This window comes from Chaetodon auriga, chromosome 10, assembly GCF_051107435.1.
Source record: "Chaetodon auriga isolate fChaAug3 chromosome 10, fChaAug3.hap1, whole genome shotgun sequence".
In the NCBI taxonomy this organism is placed as follows: domain Eukaryota; kingdom Metazoa; phylum Chordata; class Actinopteri; order Chaetodontiformes; family Chaetodontidae; genus Chaetodon; species Chaetodon auriga.
In genome coordinates, this window is record NC_135083.1 from 16093510 (window position 1) to 16120080 (window position 26571).

General features: G+C 42.9%; 1 protein-coding gene across 5 annotated transcripts in view; it reads right to left on the reverse strand.

Annotated features, from left to right (window-relative positions):
- The window catches only part of LOC143326770 (kazrin-like), a 153595-nt gene that overhangs the window by 113138 nt on the left and 13886 nt on the right, over nt 1-26571 (reverse strand). For all 5 annotated transcript variants that reach the window (XR_013077707.1, XR_013077708.1, XM_076740633.1 and 2 more), the window contains exon 2: nt 19697-19854. Coding sequence is in view for 3 of the 5 variants with exons in the window: in XM_076740633.1 (XP_076596748.1) it covers nt 19697-19854 (158 nt within the window). In the remaining 2 variants the exon portion in view is untranslated. The remainder of the gene's footprint in view (nt 1-19696; nt 19855-26571) is intronic.

Genomic DNA, 26571 nt, shown 5'->3' on the forward strand with positions numbered 1-26571 from the left:
CAGTAGCTGAGAAATTAGTGAAGCCTAGTTCCATCAGAATGACTCCTCTCACTGCCACACACAGATGTTTGCACAACAAGAAAAGCCTTTCGAACACCAAACGCTGGCGACGGCAGAACAAAGATTCAAAATGCAGTTCACGACTGCCGTTAAAATGAGTCCTAAACAATGTCATTGGCTGGTGGCCTGAGGAGCTCACAGATGGTCCATTTTTCCTGCTGAAAGGGAGTGTGTGGCTGCACGTCTGATGCTGTTAGTGTTCTGTGCACTAAAATCCCTGCGTAGGTGTGTGCTGCTTCAGTTAGCCCTTAATTGCATGTGTGTATGCGTATGCATGCACTGTATGTCTGTCGTGTGTGTGTGTGTGTGTGTGTGTGTGTGTGTGTGTGTGTGTGTGTGTGTCAGACAGGGAGACAGAGAATAATTTTGTGTTTCAGGTTGAGGGGCAGCTCCTGTCTCTTCTGCTCAGTATTCAGCAGCCGTCGTCTCTGTGACGAGGATTGAGAGAAGCTCTGTTTAGGTGCTGTAGGGGGGTTGACGCTGCCTGGCTTGATGCATTCTTTCAAAACCATTCTCTTTCAAAGGCACAGCACATGGATGACAAGCTTTTCTACACTTCAACAACAAAGGTGGCAACAAAATAACAAAAATATGCTCTTTTATTTGGAACAATAGAGGAAGAGATTTCATACTACAGAGGAGCTCTTTTTAAGACACATTTAGAGGCATCCAAGTTTACAACAGAAAACTGAAAATAAAATCTCTCTTTCTTGCTAAGCATTTAATTTACATATCCTCTGTGTTTGTGTTGACTTGTGTACATAATTAGAATTATCAAAAAGAAGCAAAACAAGATGTGATTCATCTCGTTCTTTGTTTTCTCCTTTTGGCACCGCTGACAATACCGGTACTGTAATTTCATCAGTTCAACATCTGTATGGCTCTGGAATAAAAATAGTTTATCGCTTCACCTCCATCAGTCTAACAGGCTCTGAATCAGCTGGTGGACCCTCGATATTATCATTGCTTCGTATCATCTGTGACTTCAGCACTGCATGTGGCCGTCACCCTGTCAAACCCGTCAGAGGTGAATACACAGTTCGGTGGGAAATGTACTCATTGGAACACATTTAAAGAACGTTTCTATGTTTTGGGCACTTGCCGGTCCATTACTTTCTGTCAACCAAAAAGTGCCTGTTTGTGGCCCTTTCAGCCTGTCTGCGTGTCTGTCACGCGTCTAAAAAGCTAGAAGCAACGCCCGCATGCGGTGGATGTCAGGGCAAAGAGCCCGGCAACAAGGAAAAATCCTCAGCATTCAGTCATTAGGTGGGACAATATATTGAGCTACAACTATAAAACGAATGAACATGAATCAGATGTAAGAGCCAGTCAAAACCATCACTTAACGATGTATGATTGCTTCAATATGCAAAGACATGAAAAATTAAATCACTCATGAAAACACCAAAATGATGTTGGCTTAATGGTTTATTTTCCACTAATATTCATGTCTGGAATCTAGCAGAGAGTACCAAACTTAATTTTGTAAATGAATGCAATTCCTATCGATAACTAATGATGTTTACACTCTATTCATTTGCAGCAGATTTAAGCAGGCTCTTATTGTCTTTATGATTATGGAGAAGAAACAGGAATCGGTTATAGGAACAGGGAGAGAGGCCTCGAACGCACCATGGGGAATCAGCTTTTTCATCACTCCTGGTGTTTTTCATTGTACTGCTCCTCAAAATATGCAGATCTTTGCAAATGAACTCATTACCTTTAGTATTAAATTAGCATAGGGTGCTTGCCAACAGCCTAAGTGCTGATTATGGGAACAATGGGATGTGGACACCTATGGGTGCTTTGTGATTACAGTCTGGGCTGAGCAGGCAGGGACAAGCCAAAATCAACACCTGTATTTTCTGAGGTGATGTGTTTATGTGTTGTTGTGTTACAGATCCTTGGTATGACTCTCTGTCTGCAACGCAGCAACGTTGGTGTGGCTGTTAACAGACTGTACGCATTCAATTCAAACAGCCATTGTTCGAAATTGGAAAGAATACAAGTTAGTTTGTTTTCTAAGAGTCTGATGGTTAATAACAAAAGCCAGTTCTTCATTATACTGGTAAATACTGCACATGTGTAAATAGATTTTTCTCGGTGGGTTTTTGGAGTGTCAGGAACATAAAACTTAACTTGTCCCATTTATTTATGAACTTCATCAAACAAGAAAAGCACCTTGTTTGAAGGCAGTGTTGCTTCATGACAAGCCAGTAACACACACTAACAAGGCGATGAAGGTGACATATAGCGCTGTCGTGGATACGTGTCTCACAATCAATCAGAAGTTCAAAGCACAATAACGACTCCATGACGCTGGAAACGCTGAACTGAACTTGAGGACATGGTGACAAACAGATTAACATCCATGTTTGATTCTTGCCAGCTCTGCCTGTAAAATGACTTCCATGCTGTAGCTAAATGTTGCATATGCTAATGTAAAAAGTAATTCCCTCTGCCTATGCACAGCCAGAGAGAAGGCCAGCTCTGTTTGACCCTGACCTGACAGAGCAGTGCATGGCCCAGCATCCTTCAGCACACTACAGCTGGCTTTGGAAAGCAAATGAAGAAAAGCTGCATTAATGGAGTGGTGAAAGATGAGCTCAAAAGTGCGATAAAAAAAAAAAAGTCTTGCAGAGACTAATCCCAGTGTTGCCAATAGGGAGATGAAGCTCCAGCGTTTGAGCACGCCTTGCAGCTGTTACTAGTCTGGTCCAGAGTTCTGCATGGTTGGGATTAGTTTGCTAGCTGTGTATCCAAATATGATTTTCTAACTCAGTGAGCACAGTGAGCCCCCCTGTGAAGTCAATTATAATGGAAAAAGTGGAGTCTTAGAGAAGTGAAATAAGCAGAGGCGCAAGGTGAGTCAACATTAACATGTCAGTCATTCAGCTTGCTAGCTGTGCAAAATGTATTTGTGTGTGTGTGTGTGTGTGTGTGTGTGTGTGTGTGTGTGTCCGGGTGGGTGTCTGCATGTGGCTCCTCTACAATGTCACAAGTGAGAAAAGCGCTGACGACCTTGGTGACATCTGAAAAATGCAGCATCTGAGGATCATGTCATGTAACTTAATCTGACGTGATATTTTATTGATTTTTCTCTGCGTGCCCCTCGTCCACAGGGCTTCTGTGTCTGACTTAAGGACACTTTGGTTCAGAAGTTTGTCAAGTTGAAAGACACACTCCCTGCTCAGTGAACCGCCCTCTGGCTCAAATTCATAACCAGTACAAACATTTTATTTAGAAATAAAGTAACTTTCCTTATTAATATACCTTACAAAATAATCTGCTTTGGGCTGAATTCATGCAAAGCCTTCACTGTCTGGCAATCAATGAAAAGCAATCATGAATTGATTAAATACATGCATTTAAAATGTAATACAAAAATTATCATAAATACTATATTTCCCAAATCTGTCTTTTAAGGACAAATGAATCATATTATTTAAAATGGGATCTCAACATTTATTTTGAAAAGGCTTTCACGCCACTCCTCCACACATCAACTGCAGAATCGCTGGGATACACAAGGCTACGATCGTGCATAATACCCATAATTCCACTTAATTTATATCAGTGGGACAAGACTCACAGGTGGACCTCAAAGGCGCACGAGTGATCAATCAGGCTGAGAGAGCTGCAGGAAGAATTACCATGATTTATGGCCTTTCTCACTGTTATTTACTACTCGTGTCAAAAGCAGCCACGTGCAGGGTAACTCGTGGGAGCATCCCGATGAGGGCAGAGGAAATCAAAGATAGCCAACGTTTAATTATCTGAGGGAGATGGAGGAAGAGGAGGAGGGAGAGGAGAAGGAACAGGACTGAAATCCTATCTTTGTGTCAGTGTAAGTGTGTCGACAGCCAAAGACAGAGGTTCAGCTGAGTTAGACAGTACAGGACAGAGAAAGACTGCGAAACAAACATTTTCCTCAATATGTCCTCCTTGTGAAATTTGACAGCTGGAAATAACTTTAAATGAGGAAGAGGCCATAACGTGTATGATGCAAATCTCCTTTTTCACTTTTTCCAGAAAGCCCGAAGAAGAGATTAGTAAGTGCTCTCTGGAGGGCTCCGTCAACTGAATGATCAATATTCAGCAACACTCTTCTGTGATGAGTCATTCAACTAACGATACAGCCCGGATCAATGGTCTGCTGCTGGAAAATTGAGCTATTCTTATTCTAAACTTAATGCTCACCCTCGGCAAACATGATGAATATTTCATGATGGTGACACACATTCTGACATCAGAGCAGCGTCGCTCGCTTCCTTTTCCGTTGAAATCTGGAGAATTTGTCAGCGTCGTTTACAGCGCCGAGGCAGAATCTCACAGCTCAAGGTGAACGATAGGGAAATGATGAATAATGTTCACATCGGGGCGCCCCTATAGCTCAGTTGGTAGGGTGTGCACCCCATGTATTGAGGCTGTCAGTCCTCTGCAGTGGCCGCAGGTTCGACTCCCCCCTGCAGCTCATTTGCTGCGTGCCGTCCCCTCTCTCTGTCCCTTTTCCTATGGCACCTTCAGCTGTCTCTATCATAAAGGCTAAAAAAAAAAAATAATGTTCACATCAAGACTGTCAGCAAGGACACTCTCATATCTCCTTTGTTGGGATCGATTTAAATATATCTTTATTTTTGTTGTGTCAGTCTGACGCGTTTCTACATTTATGATTTGCTGTCTGAGTATTCAGATGTTGGCAATGGGATGCCTTTGCATGCTGTGGGCCTTTGTTTGGATGAGAATACATTAGTGAAACGTATTAGTAGGTTACAAAAGCTCTTTGTATTTAAAGCCTGTATCGCTTAACAATCTAGGAAAGAGAAGTTTCATCCTCTCTGAACAACAACAACCACATAACACACTGCAGTGGGTGTGACTCATCAAAGAGAGGCAGGTTCTTCCATTATAACGCTGCTGTTTACATACTGTGATCATCTGACCTTTTCAAACAGAGCCACGGTACTGCAAACACGGGATGGAAGTCAGATGTACAAACTCTGACCTTTTTTTAATTTGGCAGGAGCTCAGTCTGATCAGGACGTTTTCAGACCTTTCCATCAAAATTAATATGAATCGACATTGTTCAAAAAATGGCTCCGCTTCCTCTCGCCGTCCTGGTTGTGGCTGGGTAACCGACCCCGACACAGCCTCGAATAGATCATGCTAATTCTACCTTAGCTAGGGGTCATTTCCATTTCCTCCAGTTAATTAATGCACAAAACATATTCAACGCATCTCGCAGCATTTATTGAAAAATGTCCATCACTTTGCTGCACAATTCACCAGCTCGTGATTTGCATATGACTAATTTCTCATATAGTGTCTGGAATTGAAATGTAAATCACTGCAAGCCATTAACATCCGTATGCAAACCATGGGAGACCGCTCGCTCACCCTTATTTGATAAGGAATGGCGTTGTCTTCACAGAGGGTCACGCTGCAGCTAAATGGCGAAGGACAGATTCTGCAGCGCCGTACAGCATCGCCCAGCTCTCTGCAGGTGAGCAGCCTTGACTGTAGATTTTTCATGATGAAAAATTACACTCGCTCTGAGGTTTGAGATGGTTTTTTGCACAATTTTATCATAAAAAATGTACTTTTTAGTAGTGAGCGCGAGAAAATATACAGAATTTTTCAGCATCTATTTGAACAGGTATTCAGTAAAATGACAACCCTCCTCAGGCACAGTGTCCCATAACATGAGCTGCCCACAGTACTGAAATGTAAAAACAACAGGCTATCAATTAAAACTTGATTATGCTACTGGAGTGAATATGTTGTGTATTTCTGATATTTCTGGCAACCAGCAGCACAGGCTAAAGCAAAGCACCATGGGGTTGTAGCTTGACTGAGCGTGCCAACTGAGGAGATCTACTTCTATTAATTCTTGCTAAACAAGTCAACTCATTTCATTAATGTTCAAATGAATTGTACATTTTTTCATTTCTGTTAGGTCTACAATAATACAGTCTGCTTAAGATATGGTATGAAGTTTGTTTCTATCTTTATATGGCATAATCATGGTAAATACAGGGTATGCAAATAACCCCCTGAGTTCCATTTTAATCCCATTATTTCCTACACATTCCCACAAATTCCTGTTAATTTCCACAGAAAGTTTGCACCTTGGATCTGACGGATTTTACAAACCTTCAATATGAAGACAGACATTAGCATACCGTACGTAAAAACAGTCAATTTATTTATTTTTCACATCCATACAGTGTCAGTCAGAGAGGCTTTGCAGCTGTACGGCAGATGTGCCACCGAGAGACTGCCCTCTCCAAAAAATGACAGCGCTGCTCATTCTTTCAAACGGCCCATCTGTAATTTCAGTGCCAAATCAGGACAAGCACAAACTAAACAAGGGCTCACTCAGTTTGGTCGTCAGTGCATTTCAAAATGACCAGTATGAGTGATTTTACCACGTGGCACAGTTCTAGACGACACTGTGGATGGCACCATGAAACTCTGACTAACCGTCAACACTGCTTTCCACTTTAATTCTGTTGGTCCTACCACAAAATCAAATCCCAGATCAAAGCCAGTGCTTCTACACTGTAATCCTAACATCACTCATCTTCCCAGATGCCTTGCTTAAAGACCATGAGTTAAAAGAATTGCACTCTCCCCACACAGTGAAGGGGAAAATACATGTTCTGTCACAGAAACATGTATATCAGTGAGCTCCATGTGTCTTTCTGTGCTGTTTTCCTTAGCTATAATCCACAGACACAGTCCGTAAGCAGCAGCCATATCCACCCGTACTGTCCTCGAACCAAAGAGGCTTTTAGGACAGTGCATGCACACAAAGAGGAGTGCACTGCAGTGTATATAGGTTAGCTTGGGGTTACCTTGATTAACATTGTGGTTTATGTAATCGTGGGACTGGTTAGGTCACAGGGCGATGTGTGTTTATACAGTACATAAACATAGACTCACACGCTGAGTGATGGTGCAGTGATTGTAATACTATCTTCAATATATAAAGAACAAAATCGCAGAAAGTTGACTTGATACGAATTCAGGGAAACAAATAAATAGAACAATAACCTGCCTGATAAATAGATGTGCCAGCAGACAGATGGGTATATCAATATTACAAAGACTGATTTAAGAACAGCGATACAGCAAATTGCATCCTTGCTTCAGGATATTGCTCTGACTGCTCCACGCTCAGGTCCTGTTGCTGCGACACACAGAGATATGAGCCATCTGCAGCAGCTTTCAGCATGGCAGCACGTCCCTATCAGACAAACCATCTAATAACGTGTGCCAGATAGTCAGATGCTACACAATATTACCTTCATCCAAAAGCGTTCCCCCGGGAGCTACACCCAATCAAACTCACTTGTCTTTTTCCATCCAAATCATGTTATACTAATAATGTTACACACTCAAACAGGCTTACAGGATTACAACCTTCTCTGGAACCTAGAATCTGTGCTAAAAACAAACATGAAAAGGATTTGTGAGAAGAGTATTTCAGTATATGTATGAGACACTTAACCATGTAAAAGTAAAAGCATTCCAGCAAACCAAATCTAGCTTTCATATAAAAAGCCTATGTGGAATCCTATCCTCCACATTAATAAAGAATATTCATGAATGCAGATTCAGTCAAAGAACTGCGGTGCATTTAGCGGTTTGTGGAGCTGATCTGAAAAACGTCCAGTTATCCGGGGGAGGCAGCTGGACGGTCACTGTCGATAGCACAAAGGGTGTTCATTTACAGTAGCTGTTCAAACGTGTTTGTGTGTGTGCTTGTTTTTTTTTTTCCTTCCTAATTACAAATCGCAGCAGTGCTTGTTTAGCCGATGCTAACAGCCTCGGGGGGAGCAGACACAATTGACTGCTGAGAAAGTGGGAGTCATTTGTCCTAATTTAATATTTATCTATTGGAGGAGGCTGAGTTATCAGAAGGAGCTAAATTGAAAGACACCCAAGCGTGCCCAGGCAGAGTCAGCAAAAAAACACCGAAAATCAGCCGGCTCTGATGACCAGTACACAGAAAGTGAAGAAATAGCACGGGAGGAGGTCTGGGACGCTTTCGGTGTGTATCAGATGTGAGTGTGAGGAAACAAGAGAAAGATGAGACTTTGCACATGAGAACATTACAGAACGCATGGAGCACTTTGTACTCTCCTCCACTGTGCAGCCACAGATAAACAGCAATAAACGCGGAAAGAGCCGGATCGTGGCAGTCAAAGAGATGCGAAGGTTTCTTTTGCAAAAACAACTGTCAATTGTAAATTGTGTTTCTTACTGTGCACTCAAAGGGACATCGCTCAAACTGCTGTTGGTTTATTCACTTTAAGAATGGCTGCTATCTGTTTTTGCAAATCTCCATATGTTGATTGTGCAAAAAACAATTTGTTGGTGTAAGAAAAAACTCAAGGACTCTCTTCAAAGCCGAGCTGTTCTGTCGTGACAGCGATCTGGCTCTGGCAGAGGAGGATGACGTCCCCATGCGTCTCAAAGGACGAGCTCAGAACCTATGGCAGCCTTCCTTTCATTTGAGTAACCTTTGGGAACCGTGAAATAGCTCTACCTTTGTGACAGAAAAAGGCCATTGTATTTTCCTGCCCTCAACGAGTTCCATTTATTAAACACTCGATATCCTATTTCGCCATGGAACTAGCTCTTAGGTCAGACGCAAAGCTCATTGAGCTGAAATGCTAAGTATGGTCAGGCAGGCTCTGTGTGCTTTACCTGTGGTAACGTCAGAGGCGCAGAGCAGCAGCCCTCACTAAAGCCCTTCAATAAAATATGTGAATTCATTGTTCTGCCCAGGGTTTTCAGAAATCAATTAAAGCCATGGCAAGCACACTTTTATGCAAATCCAGCCTGCTGTCCAGGTCAGCCCTTTGAAAACACGTCAATGAAATTAGAACGAGTTAGACATGCACATACGGTGCCACTGTGAGCAAAGGAAAAGTGCTGTTATCTATTACTCGGGCAGCACTGTGCTCATCCTGAGTGCGTCAGCTCTGTAGGAAGGCTCAGCAGACCTCATGGAAACCAAAAGCTAATCCCATTTCCTCTGGTATTTAACCACGAGGGGATCTAGCGTGGCTACTTTGACGGTCTGTAATCGCTGGCCAAGATCAAAGACAAGACTGATATCACTCCATGTTAGGCGTGATACCAACAGAACTTTTCCCGAGCAAAGCAAAAGACAGATGATTGTAAAAAGTGAGCAGAGGAGCTCACACCACTTGTTTATAAGGGCACATTTACCTGTCTGAAGTGAGCACTTTTGTTCCTCAGCTTGTTGCTGCTGCCTTGTTGCTCTTTTTGTGTCATATCTGGGAGAGAATGCTTGAAGGAAAATGAGTGTAACTATTGTCAGAAATGTATTAAAGCCTATCAAACAGCTGAAATGAAACATTAGAAGCATGTGTGATTGCAGAATACTAGAGTGCATTTCGAAAGCTATAGCAGTTTCATTTTCTTTTTCACTTGGATGGCTGATTGGCCATGAGGATTACCGCCATTCAGTGCAGCGCCCTTGACCTTGGAGCCCTGCAACAGAGAAATCTGCATCAGATGAGCCCACACAGTGTCTCAGATCTGTATATGATTGGATGAGCATACAAGTAGCACAAAGTGTAATTCAATTAGGTTTCTCCTTCTTCTATGAAGACGTACTCTGTGTTTTTGTGTGGATGGATGTACTGTGAGGATTGGAATTCTAATTAAATCGTCCCAATGGCAAAACTTTTTTTTTTTATTTCTTTATGTTCGAGTACTACAAAATCTATCAAAAAGATAATTTTTTGTAATCATGAGCCTGAAGAGGAAAGACTGAGCGCCTTCAACACAGGCTCACTTCTTTGTGTTTCAAAAGACAGGTGTACTGGAGACAAACTCCGTCTATACATATATATATATGTCATATACATGTCAGTTCAGGACAATCATAACTGAAAGTCCAAGTGTTGCACTGCGTATTCTTATCTCAAGGCTTCCACAAGACCCAATAAGCTTTTCCCACAGCTGCACTACACAGATTAATTCTTAAAAACTGTTGAAATGGAGAGGGCTGCCCTCAATTTATGCTTGAGCACAACATGTTAATGATTCCAAAGATAATACAACCCTTAATTATTTTTCCACTATGGGCCATTGGAAAAGTGATTTTTCCAAAACCAAACACTGCTGAGCCGTGTATTGTTCAGCTTGCTCTCTATTTATTGATTCTTTTAAACCTCATTCAAGAGAGAATAATCCAAAGAGGCCTTTGATGGCAGCACCAGTGCTTCTCAAATCATGGATTAGGCCAGTGTGAATAGTTCTGTTTGTCAGGTCCTCCTAACTCGCCTCGCGGTGTTTACTTAAGTGATGTGTGTGAGCAACATGACACGCCCCTCCTCACTTTCGCCACATATTTCACAAACATTTTATCATCTTTCAATCAGCACAGTCCAAAGCGGGGTTCCCATTCTGTTGGCTTTTTCCATCAAGACCTACATGAAACGAGCAGCTTCAGGCGAAACAATTTCTATTGTGTTGGAAAGAAAGTGAAGAAACATCTGATATGAGGGGAAATCCATCTGTCCATGAACCCCACATTACAAAGCCAACCACGACAGCAGGTTTGGTGGATGGAGGGAAAGTAGAAAACGTATTGATCGGTCTCCGTCTCACCTGAAATGTGATCGCACACTTTCTCAGCGCCCCCTAGCTGTGGATGTATCCTGCCTCTCGCCTAATGTATGCTGGAATAGGTTTCAACCCCACTGCAGTGTTAGCAATGCTTTCCAATAGAAAATAGCTAAACACTGCTTAAAATGCAAATTTCCCCACAACCACTGCACTACATGCCATATCAATGTAAACGTGTGAGTCAAGGCATCCATCAGATGTCTCTAAATCTAGCTAGTAAGCCACCAAGCTGGCAACAACGGCCCCCAGTGACCATGAACGAGGAATCAAAGGGTTTCTTATCTTGAAAAAGTCTTTATCCAAAAATGGGTATCGCGAAAGAGAAGGGGATATCTGGTAAGAAGCATCATCTAATATTCAGGCCAACACAGTGTACTGTGTGAAACATGACTCCCACTGTGCAGGGCAAGAGAAGAGCGCAGCCACTGTAATGAGCCACCTCACTCATAATGCAGATTTCAAACTTTCCAATCACGCCTACGCTACGTTCTGCGCCACCTCCTGCCGTTATTAGCTTGATTTACTTTCTCAAGACTTCATATAACCTGCTGTTACCGGGGATACTGCACCACACTTGACAGTCAGATGCAAAGTCAAAGCTAATTGCGGGAGGCACAAAGACAAGGAAAAGGTCGGCGCAGTCATCTGTGGGGCAGATTACAGAAACGGACACAGCGGTGGCTCCACGTGCGTGCTTGCACACATACACATTTTCACCTGAGGATCATGAGTCTACCTCCACTACACAGCGAAGCTACGGGCACAGCACACGTCTGCATCAGAGCAGCCCAATATAGCTCTGAAACCCCATTCTGAAATTGAGGGCAAAGCCTTTGATCTTGAGAGATATCTGCTTCTGCGAGGTTATATGGAGTAAACTAACACGAGGAAGAAGCAGGGAGCCAAAAGACAGAGCGAGAGGTACAAACATAAAGAAGCTTGGGCTATCACCTCTCTCAGCCTATATCTCCTGTTTGTACGATCAAAATAATCTTCTGATGGCCTGTTTCCATAGTAACGCTCTGCCTTATGTGCACACGTGCACACACAAACACACACCTGAGGCGGCAGTCCCTTCCACTGTGGTTTCCACTGCATCAATGGACGAGCAACTTAGACGAGGAGAGCACTGTCTGTGATGTGGCCCGGCCTGCTGAGACAGACTGCTGTCCACACGAAGACGGACGTCACTTTGGTCAATGTGGCCAGCAGGCTAACTGAATCATCCTGTGCCTCGCACCCTTCTCTTGGGGTGCCAGGCACAGTTTAACCATGACGTACTTTAAGCCGCTCCAGGGCAGCTGGAACTTTCAGAATAACAAATGAATAAAATCAATATTTATCCAATGCCAGAGCTCACACAGATACGCTTCAGATAAAGGTTTCTCTCTTCCATGGCAAGCCAAGAAAAACAGAGCTAATGAGAAAAAGAATTACCAAAACACAGATTCAACCATGAACACGGCTGTCTGTGACGGTGCCTGTCAGACAAGCCAGGCTGCCGAGCAACCCAGGTAGGGCTGGGCCAGTTATGCAAATATTTCTATTCAACACCCAAAAGCATAAGTTACTGAGTTGATTGAATTTCCCTTGAGTGCCATATTCTGGGTCATTCGGCATAATCATAAATGCATTGTTCGACAGTCTGAGAGGGGTAACAGCGTGTAATACTCCTTAAAGTACTCCTTACATCCTAACCGAATGCATTCACAGCCTAGAACCAATACAAAGGATGTGCATAAAGAAAAGTAATGATGTTTTTTTTCTACAGTATTTTACCTGTAAACAAGGTTGTCTACAAGCTACTTAGCATCTAGCATTGTAGTGGATAAACTAAATCTAGTTATGAGCTTTAGTTATTATGATCCCCTTTTATCTGTAACAACTTAGAGCCGAACAAAGGCGCTGTATCTCTTTGTAGACGATCCCATGTGGGGCTCTCAGCCATCTGAGGCAGCCATATCAAGCTGATGCGGACTTCTCACTCAATCCAAAAATCAAACACAACTCATTTGGGGAGGGCAAGCCTGCCTTATCTGCAACCTGAAAACATTTTGTTCTGGGTTAAACGTCTTGTTTACGTCTGTTTGCTCAAATCTGACCTCAAGCTTGTGCTTCACCTTGAAGGATGCACATTTATCTTTCCCCGTCCCCGGAGACCGGAAAGGACAGATTGTCATTGCTCCAGCTGTGTTCAGGGACCCGCTTGTAGGTTTGGTGGTCACAGAATCTATGAGGCACTGCATTCTGGATCCCTGCAGACTATTAACCACGTTGTGCTTTTATTTCTACACACTGCATAGGTCATTATTAGAGGGAGACCTTGACCTCTGGTGGAAAGGGTTAAAGCTTGTTCAGAGCAGATCTTGCACAATCATCAGCCCTTTCTCTTGCTCCGTTAAGCACACCTCCCAGATCGATAAACTAGTCATTTTCAGTTTTCATTGCAGAGAGCAAGCCTGAAACATGCTATTATTTATTCCGTGCAATGGCTCTTCAGACGTAAGATGAGACTCTCCGTGTCCCCCCAGACTTCTGCTGTGGGAAAGTACTTTACTGACTTGGGATTTTCACGGATGTTAGCACAACACCATGTGCAAACACACTAACAAATACCCAAAACATGACTCACACGGGCAGCTCAAATGAACAAAGTAAACATTTGCAGAACATGACATGGCTCTTTTTGGACTGCAGAAACAGCACAAATGACACCGTTATTCAAGTTCATGTGGAGCAACAGTGAGCACACCATCAAATAAAATCCATACTTCTGGTTATGAAGAAACTGTGGCCAAGACATGTGCCAAGGTAGACAATTCACAATACAGACATACATTTGTCAGTGCTCTCTCTCATTGGCTGACACGTGCTGATACTGATATATACAGTATATACTTTATCAGAAACAGGCTATTACAGCAAATATACTTTATAGTCACTGCTGATTTATCTGTCAGGCTTTACTGTGTATCTGTGTATCCTTAATGCAGTATGTGCACTATGTCTATATTGGCAGCTCAGCCACTCAATGCTGGCGTTGAGACTTTTGCAATGTTTGGCGGTCATGTCTTTCACTCTGATATACGATGCAAATTGCACAAAGCGTGTATTTGGTCATAAGCTGGGAGAACTAATTCCCATGCACGTCAGGTAAGAGAAAACAGTCAGGCAGTGCAGTGGGATAATTAGAAGTCTTTTGTTTTGATAACAAGTCTACCGCTTCGTAATGTATGTGAACTGACTTTAAACTGGTGATAGCGGTTGCAAAGCTGTGTTCAGAGACGGAAAAAAAGCAGCACCCTCGTTAATTTCAATGAGATCACTGTGTTTGTACAGCGGGGGTGCCGCTGCAGCCCCGGCAAAAAACATACACAACATCACTTTGCAATGTAAATGGGCTTATTCTGCTGTTTACCTGGCAAAAACTGGCAGAAGGTAACTGAATGATAAGATGCAAGAGTTCTAAAATCCTTCCTCCTTATCGTACTGTCTTTGGCTTCTTTCACCTGGACTCACCGGATTACATTCATGTGCTTTTTGCCTTTCAGGAGTTCAAGAGGAAAGGGTACAGTTTCTGACATCATGTGATTTGCTACTGACTCGTGACAATTGCCACAGCATTACTGTTTGACTATGATAGAGCTCCTTTCTCTGCAGGCAACATCCAGAACTGTATTCCCATAATGAAACGGTTTTCAATTTATTCCTTACAAGATAAGCCGTCGTTTTCAATCTGCTCAGCTTACAAGTGCACCAGCTAGAGGAGTAATATCATGCATCTTGCACCCACGATAGAAATTTGTGTGGCCTGAAAAAAAAAAAAAAAAAAGATCATAGGTAGCAGATAAAGAGTAAAAGACATCATTTTACATATTCTTTCTGGATACTATCCACTCCATGAATGCGATATCCCTGGGAAATTTCATCAAGTGCAATGCTCTTGACCACAGCAGCACTAAAAATGACAAGGGTTTGACCTTGTCTGTAGGAGTACTATCACTCCCACTAACATTCCCCAAGATCGGGCAATTATAACTCAGAGGAAAGGCAAACAGAACTCGGAATAAACTAATCTAAAATGTGGAATGACAGAGACCTCTAAAAAAAAACAACCTCAAATTCGAGCTCGCTGCCTTTGACATGAAAGAATCGTTTTCGAGATCAAACAACAGGCCGAAGCCACGAACTTGGCTCGGCTAATTCTACTATTTTCAAAATACTGGTGGATGTTTTGACAGCAGAGCAAAACCCAGGAAACACTCCGGCTCTTTCCAACAGTAGATGAAGACAAAACTCTCTTTGAACCAAATTACCCAATTTCCATTCTCATTTGTCACACTCTGGGATTGAGCTGGGCCGCAGTAAGCCATCACCACAGCAGCACGAGGCAGCGAATCTGACTGGCCCTTAGTGGAGCAGTGCCTATTAGACAGGCCTGGTGGAGTCAGAGGAAGGGTTGAGAGGGCAGATGGGACCAAGGTGATGTATTATGCATGGGTAAGAACCATACTCTGGAGGGCCAGCTGAGGCCCCAGTCGGAGGGAGACAGACTGACCCAGTCAGACCCATCACACACTCGCTCCCTCAACAGCACCTCCCCCAAGCCCTCTGAGACCGTGGGCAGCCTGCGCTCTTCCATGACCAAGGGCACAGGTCCAGCACTATTGGCTAATATATGTGGAAAGCAGTTCTTTGTGTTCAAATATTAATTTGGACACTTTCCAGATAGGCATTTCATTTCATACGACTGACTTAAGCATCCAGTCTACGCTAATTATAGATGGGGGAAGTATTAACCCGGCATAATGCTTCCATTTAAACAGTATTAACGGCGTTTTGGGTACTTTGGGTGGCAGAACAAGACGTAAACACGTGACGTTGACATATCATCAGCTTTAACAGTTGATACATGTAAGATGACACATGTTAGAAAACAGCTGTCTGTTTACACACGGAGCAGACATTAGCAATGGAAATGAGGTTGATGAGCCAAAACAAGCTGTGAGGTGGAACATCCAAACAATGAGCATGAAGATGCAAACATGCTCCACACAGCTGAGGGGAACCACAGAGGTGACTGATAACCGTCTGTGGGTTCATCACAGAGAGAGGCCATTGTTATTTGACTTATTGGTAATATGGAAATATTGATTAGTGCATCTTGAAGTCACAATTATCATCCATTTACTGAGTTAAAAAAAATAAACCTACAATACTGAACAGAGAAGCTAGATTTGAACCCTTTACAGCCAATATTGATTTCCTCAGATAGCCTGCAATGCTAGCATTACTGATTACAATTACTGGATTTTTGTGAAAATTTCATTACATGAAATATTGATTGGATACATTTCTATATTCGTTGTTTTCAGCTCTAATATTTGGTGCCACTTTGCACTCATGAAAGAGAACCACTGAGTGCGTGAACCTGTTTTGCTTTTTCCGTAAGACTGGCAGACGTGTCTGCGGCTCTCCACTGACGATTAGCACAGAGTGGAGGTCGGAGGGAGTAAGATAGATCTTATTTATCAGTCTCTCCACTCAGTCACTGTCAAAGTCACCTTTACTGGCCTCCAAACTGCGTCCACCATGTCCCCTCTGTGCTTAAAGTCTCCACCCCCCACCCTCTACCCCCCACCCCACTCCCTTCCACTGATGAGTGACAGCTCAGCTAATGTAGTCACAGCCGGGTACAGCACGGGGAAGGGGAGATAGAGGGAGGGTCGGTGGCAAAAGCTCAGCAGCCAATCTCCTCCCAGCTTGACAAGAGGATACGTAGCAGATGGGCCTTTGGAGGAAAAGAAAGATCCACAGGGAGCAGCTCTGCAGTGAGCCGTCTCTTGCCGGATAATAGCAGTGGTTTGCTGAAATCGCCATGTTCTAATGATATGTCATGATAAAGTTGAGGAAGTTGAAGGAAGATTGGAGAACCTAAAGTTTTTCAGAGATTTGTGGTCGGCCTCATTAAGCCAGTGTGTTTCGGAGCTTTTAACTTGTCATCATTATTCTAGCCAAATACAGCAACCTTAAAACTTAAATAGTTTAAGTTTGTCTTAACTTTCTATTTTAGCTTAAATACTTTTTTTTTATTTGAAATCAAGTGGAGATTTGAGCAATCATGAAATGTTTTATTTGGTGTTGCATTAAACTTAAAATCTACTTCACTGTCAATTTCCATGAACTTTTAGAGACACAGTTTTAAAAATGTCACGTCATTTTTGTTCGGTCCATTTGACAGAAATGGACAGAAGTTTTCTGCGTTCTCCACGTTGACGCATTAGCCACTTCATACTGCTCGGAGCATCTTGTTCTGAGGAATCAAAAAAGGACAGCAATCCTTTCTACTTCACAGCATTTTCACTCGCCTCATGACTAAAATGAAAAGAACAGCGTTCAAAAGAGTGCTGACAGAAAGAGAAGTACCTGGGCCGCGAGTAAATTAACGAGACAGAGTCAGCTGGGTTGTTGAAAGAAAGATGGCTACCTGTCTTTTAGACGGAGAATGAGAGATAAAGTGATAAAGTGAAAAAAGGAGGAGGAAGGCGGATCCGGTGTCAGTCAGCAGTCACTCAGTGGTCTCCTGTCCGGGCGTACGGGTGGATTTTCCTTGGGCTCTGAGCATTAAAGACGCTTTTTATCCTCAGAGAGAAACAGACAACGAGAGACTGAGAGAGGTAAACAGGCTCTGTTTGGATCTGTGTGTGGGGGAACCTATTTCAGCTTTGCATAAATGATGACATGTATTAACGGCCAGGTCAAGAGGCCACCAGCGAGCACTGAAAGCCTTGCAACCGTTTAGGGTTCAAGACCAGTTTTATTCAACTCCACCCTCCCCTCCACTGCAGCTCACACAGTACATTTCTCAGCCCCAATGAATTTGTATTTGTGTGAGGGAGCACAAACAACACTGTAACGAATTAACACAACAAGCATATGCGCATTAAATCGGAAACAGCTCAATCACACTCTTGACATTACCACTCCAGCTGGCGGCATCCTCCCTCCCCTAATTGCAGCCCCAGCCTGTCACCTCCTCCTCTGCACCCTTCCCTCACAAAGGTTACGTGAAATTATCGGCAAGAACGTGAGCGAAACAAGGGGAGGGAACAGAGGGAGGGAGGATACGTGTAGGAGAGGAGGTGCCAATAACGACACGGCCCTGCCGTCTCTATTTGACACAACAATAATGGTTCAGCAAATTCGCTCATTAACAAAAGCTGCCACGCCGGCCGTCCACAAACACCGGTCGTCAAACATTCTCACAGCTACTTACTTGGTTGATTGACGCCCCAGGAAAATTCATTTTTGAGGACACTGAGGTCATCTCTGAATAAGAGGACGAGGACGTGAGAGCAGGGTGAAGTGGCAAGAAAAAAAAAAAAACAAATCAACTGTTAGAACACTTCCTAACACCGCGTTGTGTTCAGTGGATTCGTCGCTGCACTGAGGGACTTTAAGTGGCAATTGACTCTGATGGAGGAAATGTAACCTTGTTGTTGCATCCCTATTACACACAGTCAATATTTTCATTTCATCTGAGCCCTTTGCCGGAGCAGCTCACAAATGGCATTCTGTGCCTTCACAAACAATTTGTACTGCTACAAAATGAAGCATGAAGTCTACTCCTACACGACAAGTCTGCCAGGTGTTGGAACAAACTAGCTTTTTCTCTGTGGGATTTCACAAATTCTAAGCATCTTTTTTGACCTTTGTTCTCCAGGATCATATTATACAGCAATTTGTAGGGTGGATTAAACACGTCTTGTCTTATATCAGTCCTGCAACTTAATCTCACGGCAGCTAATGATTATTTTCAACCTGATTAGGCCTCAATTATTTTCTAGATTTATCAAGCAACTAATCATATACGTGAGAAATGTCTATCATAACTCAACCAAGGCGAAGTCTTCAGATTGCGTTTTGACCAAAAGTCCAAAACACAAGCTTATTGTTACATACTGGATTCAGGCAGTCAGCTGACACCATAATGTAAGCGCCGTGATCGCACCGTGATCGTTGCACAGCAAGATTCACTGAAAAATCGGTGGTGCTAGAAGACGGTGACACTGTGACTTCATGCAGGATGTGTTACAGAGCTAACAGCTTCTAACGATGATGCAAATGATCTCAGCATTGCTCTCGTTTACTTGGCCACCATCACTGATTACAGCAGTTTGGTTCTGATTCTGGTGGAAGTTTGTAGCGCCGCTCCCTTTGGAGGTCGGCCGAGGAGTCCCCGAGTCCACTTGCATTTTGTCAGCCGACTCGGTGAACTTTATCTTTTTGCTGCGTCATTGTACGCAGAGCTAATGCGGGAGCCACAGCGTGTCAGGCTGTAAACTTTTCAAAATGAGCTCACCACAACAGCAACTGAAATGGAAGCAGAGAAGGGTAGAGGAGGAGGAGGGCAGCGTGAGGCAGGGCAGTCTGTTGGCTGCTCCGACACTCTGCTCCAGTGACGACTGCCAGTGAAGTCGGCTCAACTACTCTCAAACCAGACGGTGGTACAACCTCCTCTACTGCCCTCCACTGTGATTGACTCTTCGGGCTGACAGTGCTGCCAGCAGCCCGGCGGGACAGACGCTCCGTGGTGCGCCGGGATTTTACAACACAACTATGGGCAAGACGCACACTGCGTGGAAACATGTTCATATCACAGACGAAGGCAATAAAGTAAGATTCTTCCAGGTAAACCATGACCCGTGGAGGCTGATGTAAGAGTGCAGTGTGGCGCTGAAATGACAGTAACTGGGCAGTGCAGCAAAATATATGTTTTTCAGATTTTTAAAAGACATCCGCAAAAATGTCAACTCTGAAAGTGCTGATTCAGGAATGGCCCTGGAAATGTCACTGTTAGGTGGAGTAAGACCTGAGGGAATGAACTGGCTTGTCAGCGATAAACCCCTCTTCCTCTAGCCCCACCTGCCTTCTTGTGAGCTAACAAATGTACTGTTTCTTGTACCTGTGCATCCACGAGGAGGTGCCTCATCAGCGTCATGGACTTCTGCAGTGTCTCCTTCTCAGGAGGACGGAAGGCAGGCTCCTCCTGCTCCAGGGGCTTAGGCCCAGTCACCATGAAGTTCGCAATCTGGTCATTCAGGCTGTTCAGAGACTGCACGGCTAGAGGGACACACAGAATAAATGTCAGCGCAGATAGGCTGTTAGCACACAGAGCACTCGTCCTATTTGGATTTTGATGTGGTGATTAAAAATATCAATCATTAATCTGGAGAATTTAACATCAACTGTGCTCCTCGTGATCCTCCAGGAGAAAGATGGTAGCACAAAAGACAATTAAGAAGTAAAAATTACAGCTTTTTATATGTCGTCGTTATCAGCGTGCAGGCAGGCTTAAGTGGATCATAAAATGCTTTCAATACCAGAGCGCCACGACACACAGAAACACACACACACACACACACACACACACACACACACACACACACACTTCTCCTTCCTTTATGCATGTATTGTCTGCCTCTTACTGAGCAGGAACAGCAGAGATAACACGGTGGAAGAACTCAGCTTCCTACTGTCACACTGTCACCGAATTTCTCTGTCAACGCCCTTTCTGGTCCAGAATGTTCCATGTCGGCCTGAGAGCCATCCTGTTTTTGTTTCCCTGTTCTTGCCCTTGTGTGTCCCTGGCAAACATCTCCTTTCAGGCTTCCTCCACAGCTACGCTTCCATGTTAAAAAGCAGCCAGCCCTATTGTATTTCCTCTTCTCTCTCGCTCTCTCTCACACACACACACACACACACACACACATACACAAAGACTTCCTCGACCCTCTTCCATTTGCCATTAATCCCCCTAGTCTTTGAAAGGTCAACACAACTATTTCCGAGGCCATGCACATGGTGGAAATGTTGGATAAATGAAAGAGTTGGAGAAAAAGCAATTTCCATATTTTCTGCCTTTTTAGTCTAAGTATCTTTTGTATCTTTCATGAGCTGTTACACTAACCCCTAATGTCTCATTATCCATCTTCCCAGCATTCAAACTTTGCTCAAACCTCAAACTTAAAGCTTTGTCAGTTGCGGAGGGAGACAGAGGTGCAGTGATCAAGGATCCACCCACTGTCCAAAGGTCATGTGATCTGATACAGACTCTGACCCACTAAGTCTCTTGTGTTCTGCTGGACTCATGCACTGACACATTTCTGCCAAATAAAGAAATCCAACCTGCTAAATCCATATAAAGAAGGATGATTTTAGGCCAAGAATCTGGATAGGGCCTTTTCAGGATGAAAATATAAAGCCTCTTTCACACACAAAAGCCCACGCGAAAAAGAGAGAGAGAGAGAGAGAGAGAGAGAGAGAGAGAGAGAGAGAGCACAGATTAATGTGTTACATAACCAAAAAAATTCTTTCACCGTGGATGACATTTCCAAGCAAACAAGCTTTGAGTAGGAAATTTGACAAGTCGGCACTGAAGGCGGCAGAGATAAGAAGGGGAAGAGGGAGCTGAAGAGGAAGACAATGTCCCCTCGAGGTGAGAGTTGAGCAGACGTCAGATGTCTGAATACGTGAGTGGGCTGCTTGTCGCCTGAGTTCAGACACACTGCGGCCAGTTCACCTCCTAAACACTGTCTAAACTCATAAGTAGACAGACGACGGCAAGCTGGTGAGCGAGCGAGAGTTTGTTCTTACACATGTTTCAGTTTATATTTAATTATGATTGACTCACAGGCAAGAGGCCGTATCTTCTCTTCCTGCTAATTTCAGAATATTCTGACTACAGTGGAAACCACACAGATGCACATTAGCAATTATGCATAAAGCCTCCTCTCTCCTTCAGACCAGCTCTGGCAGATGTGATTTCAGCTGCTTGCTCCTAGTGCCCTCTAGTGGCCAGATCATGAACATGCAGGCAATTGTGACTCAAAAACTGTGTATTATTGATCATTTTCTGGCTCATGTGTTGAGAACACAAACACTGAAAGGGTTTTGTGAGCCAGCGCGGCTTTGAGACGTATGGGAGGCAATTTGATGCCAAACACAAAGGTTGCAGGAAAGCAATGTCAGCGTAGCTCTGAATAACATCGGAGGCGAGCTATAGTGTGCTTTGGCCAATTTTGTTTTCACTTATTTAGATACACCTGTAAAATCTAATACACCCCAAATACAGCTCAGACTTAAATTCTAACTTTAGAAATATAATATTTCAACAAAAAAACTGCTTAATATGACCATCATGAAGACTAACTGCTAATGCATTGACTGAAATGTATTTCTTTGTATCACCGTAGCTTTAATAACATATCTTTTCACTGTTTTCTGACATGTTATAGACCAAAGATATATCAAATCAAGAAAATAATCAGGAGATTAATCACTCAAGACAATAATTGTGAATGGACACCTCTCTAACAGTGTCAATCAATAATCAACATTATTTTTGTAATGGAAATCATGGCTGACGTGTTACATTTTACACGTGTACCTAATAAAGTGGCCACTAAGTGTTAAGTGTATAAATTGAAATCGTGTCATCACAAACTAAACTATTGATCTACTGCATGTGGAATCAAATGCCTTCATACAGTATAACTGATGAAGGCATTTTAAAACTAACAAAGTGCCACTGTGGTGTAACCATCATCGATAAAGTTTACATCCATAACCACTGACCATGAAAGCTACACCATGCACTGAAATCAATATGTAGAGGTCACGGTGCAGGGCCACACACACACACACACACACACACACAAACACACACACACAGGCACAGAGTAACCTTTACCGTGTATATGCAACATCAAATATCGACTGTCCAGCCGCCAATACTGCCATCATTAAGTCTTTGGAAGCAACGAGGTTCGACCAAACGGAGCGGAAGCATCGCACATCATTTCACAAACCAACTACCAACCAGTTTAATGAAGCACGTGTTAAGAAAATCAATACTTTTTTAATAAGGTGTTTCCCTCATGTGTATCAGCAAAAATCAAGTCAGGACAATAATCACACACACACACGAACACTCCTCTCTCTTCCTGCATGCTGCACTTTCATCAGCAATAGACCAGCTACAATTATTGATTATAGATTTCATCATATTACAGATTATATACCTCATCAGTACTAACAGATGCTGGTGCTTTGGTCAGGCTTTTAACAACAAATGTCAAAGCTCAATGTTTTTTTACAGGCTATACATAGCCACGCAAAACATTTAGGATGTAAACTTGGTTACTTTAAATCGCATATTCTGTGTTTCCAAAGTCACCTAATACATCACTGTGACAGACAGGATAATGCAGTGACATTGTTGCCAAGGATAACGATGCAAAATACACCAAACTAAAGGGATTGTCACTCGGCGTCTTCATCTGCAAACTGAAATAGATTTTACCTGCAGCTTGCCTTCAGCAAATCTGAAAGCTGATGAAAGCGAGGCAAAGGTAAGGAGGCGGGAAGGGAAAAGAAAGGAAAAAAATGCTGTTGTGAGGTTACAATGGATGCAAAGAAAATAAAATTGTCATTCCAGCTCAGCCCTTGTGCTTTTCCTGCCTCCTCTCCTCTTTTTTCTGTCTGTGTCTCACCAGCACAGGCAAATCTCAAAGTGCCTTGCATGTCCTCCTGTAGAGCAAGAACAACGCAACGAATGAGGAACAGAGGCCGCAGCAGCACCTCCACAGGCCTTTATCTGTTCAGGAGGGAGAACTCCGGGTGCCGGGGGAAATAAGATCACTGCAGATGAAAAATATTTAAAAATGAGAATGTATGCAGCAAACCTAATAGGATGAGGTGCAGCAGACAGGCTAAAGTCGAGATAAAAGGGGCTTATTTCATGGGAATTGTTCGCAGCACAGGTGAAATCTTGGAGAAATGTTGAGAAACATGAAGCGTGATGAACCAAAATCCATTTCTGGGCTTTCTGATGTCGGACTTACATTTGCTGTTACACACCGAGCTGCACATGGTCATCCAAAATCTTCATTTTGGTGGGAAGTGTCAAAAAATGTTACTTGACATTGTACATAACACATGAAATACTATGCAGGAGTATGAATTCATTCATTCAACCTCCATTTTAACTTACGTTGAGGTGGAGATGCCATTTGCAATATGAGAGACGAAAAAATGGTCAGGAGCTATTTCAACATCTGTGGCTTATATCAAGAATGTCACTTGCCAGATGATAATTCAAGAAGGTCTGCTCATCAAAATGTTTGAAGTTTCATCTAATCATCATACACACACCTCGCTTGTTCATCTTGCTACTTCTAATGTGAGCTATTGGACATTGAGCTCAATGCAGTCTTTTTTTTTCTTTTCTGTTTTTGTTAAAATTAAGTCAATCAGAGATGACATTCAGGGGTGTTCTAGGTTTGGACTGGTGGCGTCTGTAATTACCTGTGAAAGATTAACATTGAAACAAACTTATTCTAAATAATCAGAGGCAGAACTCACGTTAAAATCACCCAGTGTAATCAGCTGTGAACTTTTGTAAAGACCAGCCACCTCATCAACAGCTGAGGAGGAAGCAGTAGGACGTCTGTACACTCCACCACAATAAAAGAATCATTTTACGCACTTTCAGAGCCAAAAACTCAAAACATCTTTCAGAGAATAGTACAAGCAATTAAAGCTTGAGTCAAAATTGGCATACCTGTTCTTCCTGAGTTTCTATCCATTCTGAAAAGGATGTTATCATCCACGGCTACCTCAGAAACACTCACAGTGCACCTTGACCAATCATATCTCTCCAAGGTGCTATTGATGGACAAGAACATATAGCTTCACTTACTCTGTGATTGATTATTAATTAGTTTCATTTAAACAAGCTTTTTTTCTTTCTCTGTAAAATGCTTCGAGACATTCTCATGAAGAACGGCCGTATAAATTAAAGTTCATTCCCTCAGCAGTCATCAGCGGGCAACAATCTCACACGGCGACAGCCAGTGTGAAATGAAAAGTGTAACTTCTATTCATCAGGCAGAGCGCTGTTTTCGGACGTAGAGACATTGAATACAAAGAAGGCGAATGGTTTTATTTTGCCTGTTGTTTTTGTCAAAATCATATTTTCCAGATAGGTTTGGATCAAAGTATCCAGCAGCCACATAATGGGAGACAGCTCAAGCCAGGGAACAGTCCTTTTTATGTTCATCTTGGTGAGGCTAATTCCTTTGGTGCTTAACTGGAAGCCCAGCATGTGGTTTACTGTGCGCACAATTAAACACGGTTTAAAATGATGCGCTTTTTAAACATCTGGCAAATGGGACAGATGGGCTATAAGAGCCGTAAAGATAAAACTAATGAACTCCACTATGCATGAGACCATAAATGGCATTATTAACATCATAACAATGGAGTTATTTTAGACAATGGTAAACTCCTGTTCGGCTCCGAGAAGCAGAAACTCTCATGAATATGCAGACGTTTAGCTGATTTAAACACACAAAAAAATATATTTTCAGGCAGAAAAAAATGTCATTCTAGCACCGCTTTTGACAGGACAAATAAACAAACAACACACTTCATGTAGGCAAAGACTGAACTACAATCCAGAGCTTGACTCTGAAGGTGTGGCTGAAGAAACCAGGACAGGAAACACCTTCTATACGAGGAGTCACATGAGAGCGAGAGGTGAGACGTTTCTATTCAGAACATTAGAAAATATTAATGGCACAGCTTTTAATTGAGGGAAGGCAGCACCCAGAAGCATTCCACAGAGTAAACACTTGGTAGTACTGCTATACAACACTGCCCCCTAATGATAACAATGAAACATCACAGCTGGGTTATTGCCAATCTAGATGTCTGTAAAGCAAAGCAGTCTAACGCTGTTTACAGCACTCCCATTTCATTTAATTACTCTGTGAAATCAATTGAAATCAGTGAAATCACTGGGGTGAGAAGCATCCCCGGGCTTCGTGTCATAAAAGATGAAAGGGAGCACTCTTCTTCTAAATATGAAGCTTAAGTCTCCTAATGTAAAAACATATGACCAGTTATGACTCACTGGGGAACATCCATCACTTTGCAAGGATGCATTTTGAGCATATAATGTCTTAAAAAGTGATGTTACTGCTGCTGAAAGCCTGCGTGTTCAGATGATGTTTGCAGTGTTTTCAGAAGTTCTCTGTGGGTTTCAAGTGTGGCGGCTGGTGGGAGATACGAAGCCGGGCCATTAAAAGAAAACTAGGCACAATAAGCATCAGCATACAATATGCATGAGCACAGACTGAAAAATCTGCTGTCGTCCAACGTGGTGCATGCATCAAAAGGGAGGAAAAAGTAGAAAATATTTCAACAAAACAATCACAAACAAAGGATTTTTGTGCAGGTTTTCTTTATCCGGAATGAGAGTCTAACAAAGCTGCTGCAGAAAACACGACTGGACCACCCGGCAGAAAAGTTACCGTCACCTGGAAAAGGATGCACAGTATTCTGACCCATCAAGGACACACAGACACACACACACTCACACTCTGCATTAGCACTGAAATCAAGCTGATTAGTCAATGACATTTTTAGATTAGTAGCTGATAAATTGCTTAAGTCCTCAAGAAATGTGCATTTTTCACAATCCTGACATGGTTTTGCTCTAATTGATTAAGCTGAATAATGAAAATGATCATTATTTGCAGCCCTGCTCTTCCACACACAGATCAGAATGTAGCGTTCAAGAGCGAATCACAGGTCGTGGGCACACCATAAACAGGTTGCACATAGGCTCACACAGCAGGCCAACGCGTGTTTACAAGCATGTACACAAATGCACATAATGCCACCCGCCTTCCCACCTGGAAGATTTACATGCTGACGATAAAGAGACGGAGATGGCACAGGAACACACATCACTGGCTCGGTGGAGCCGAACCC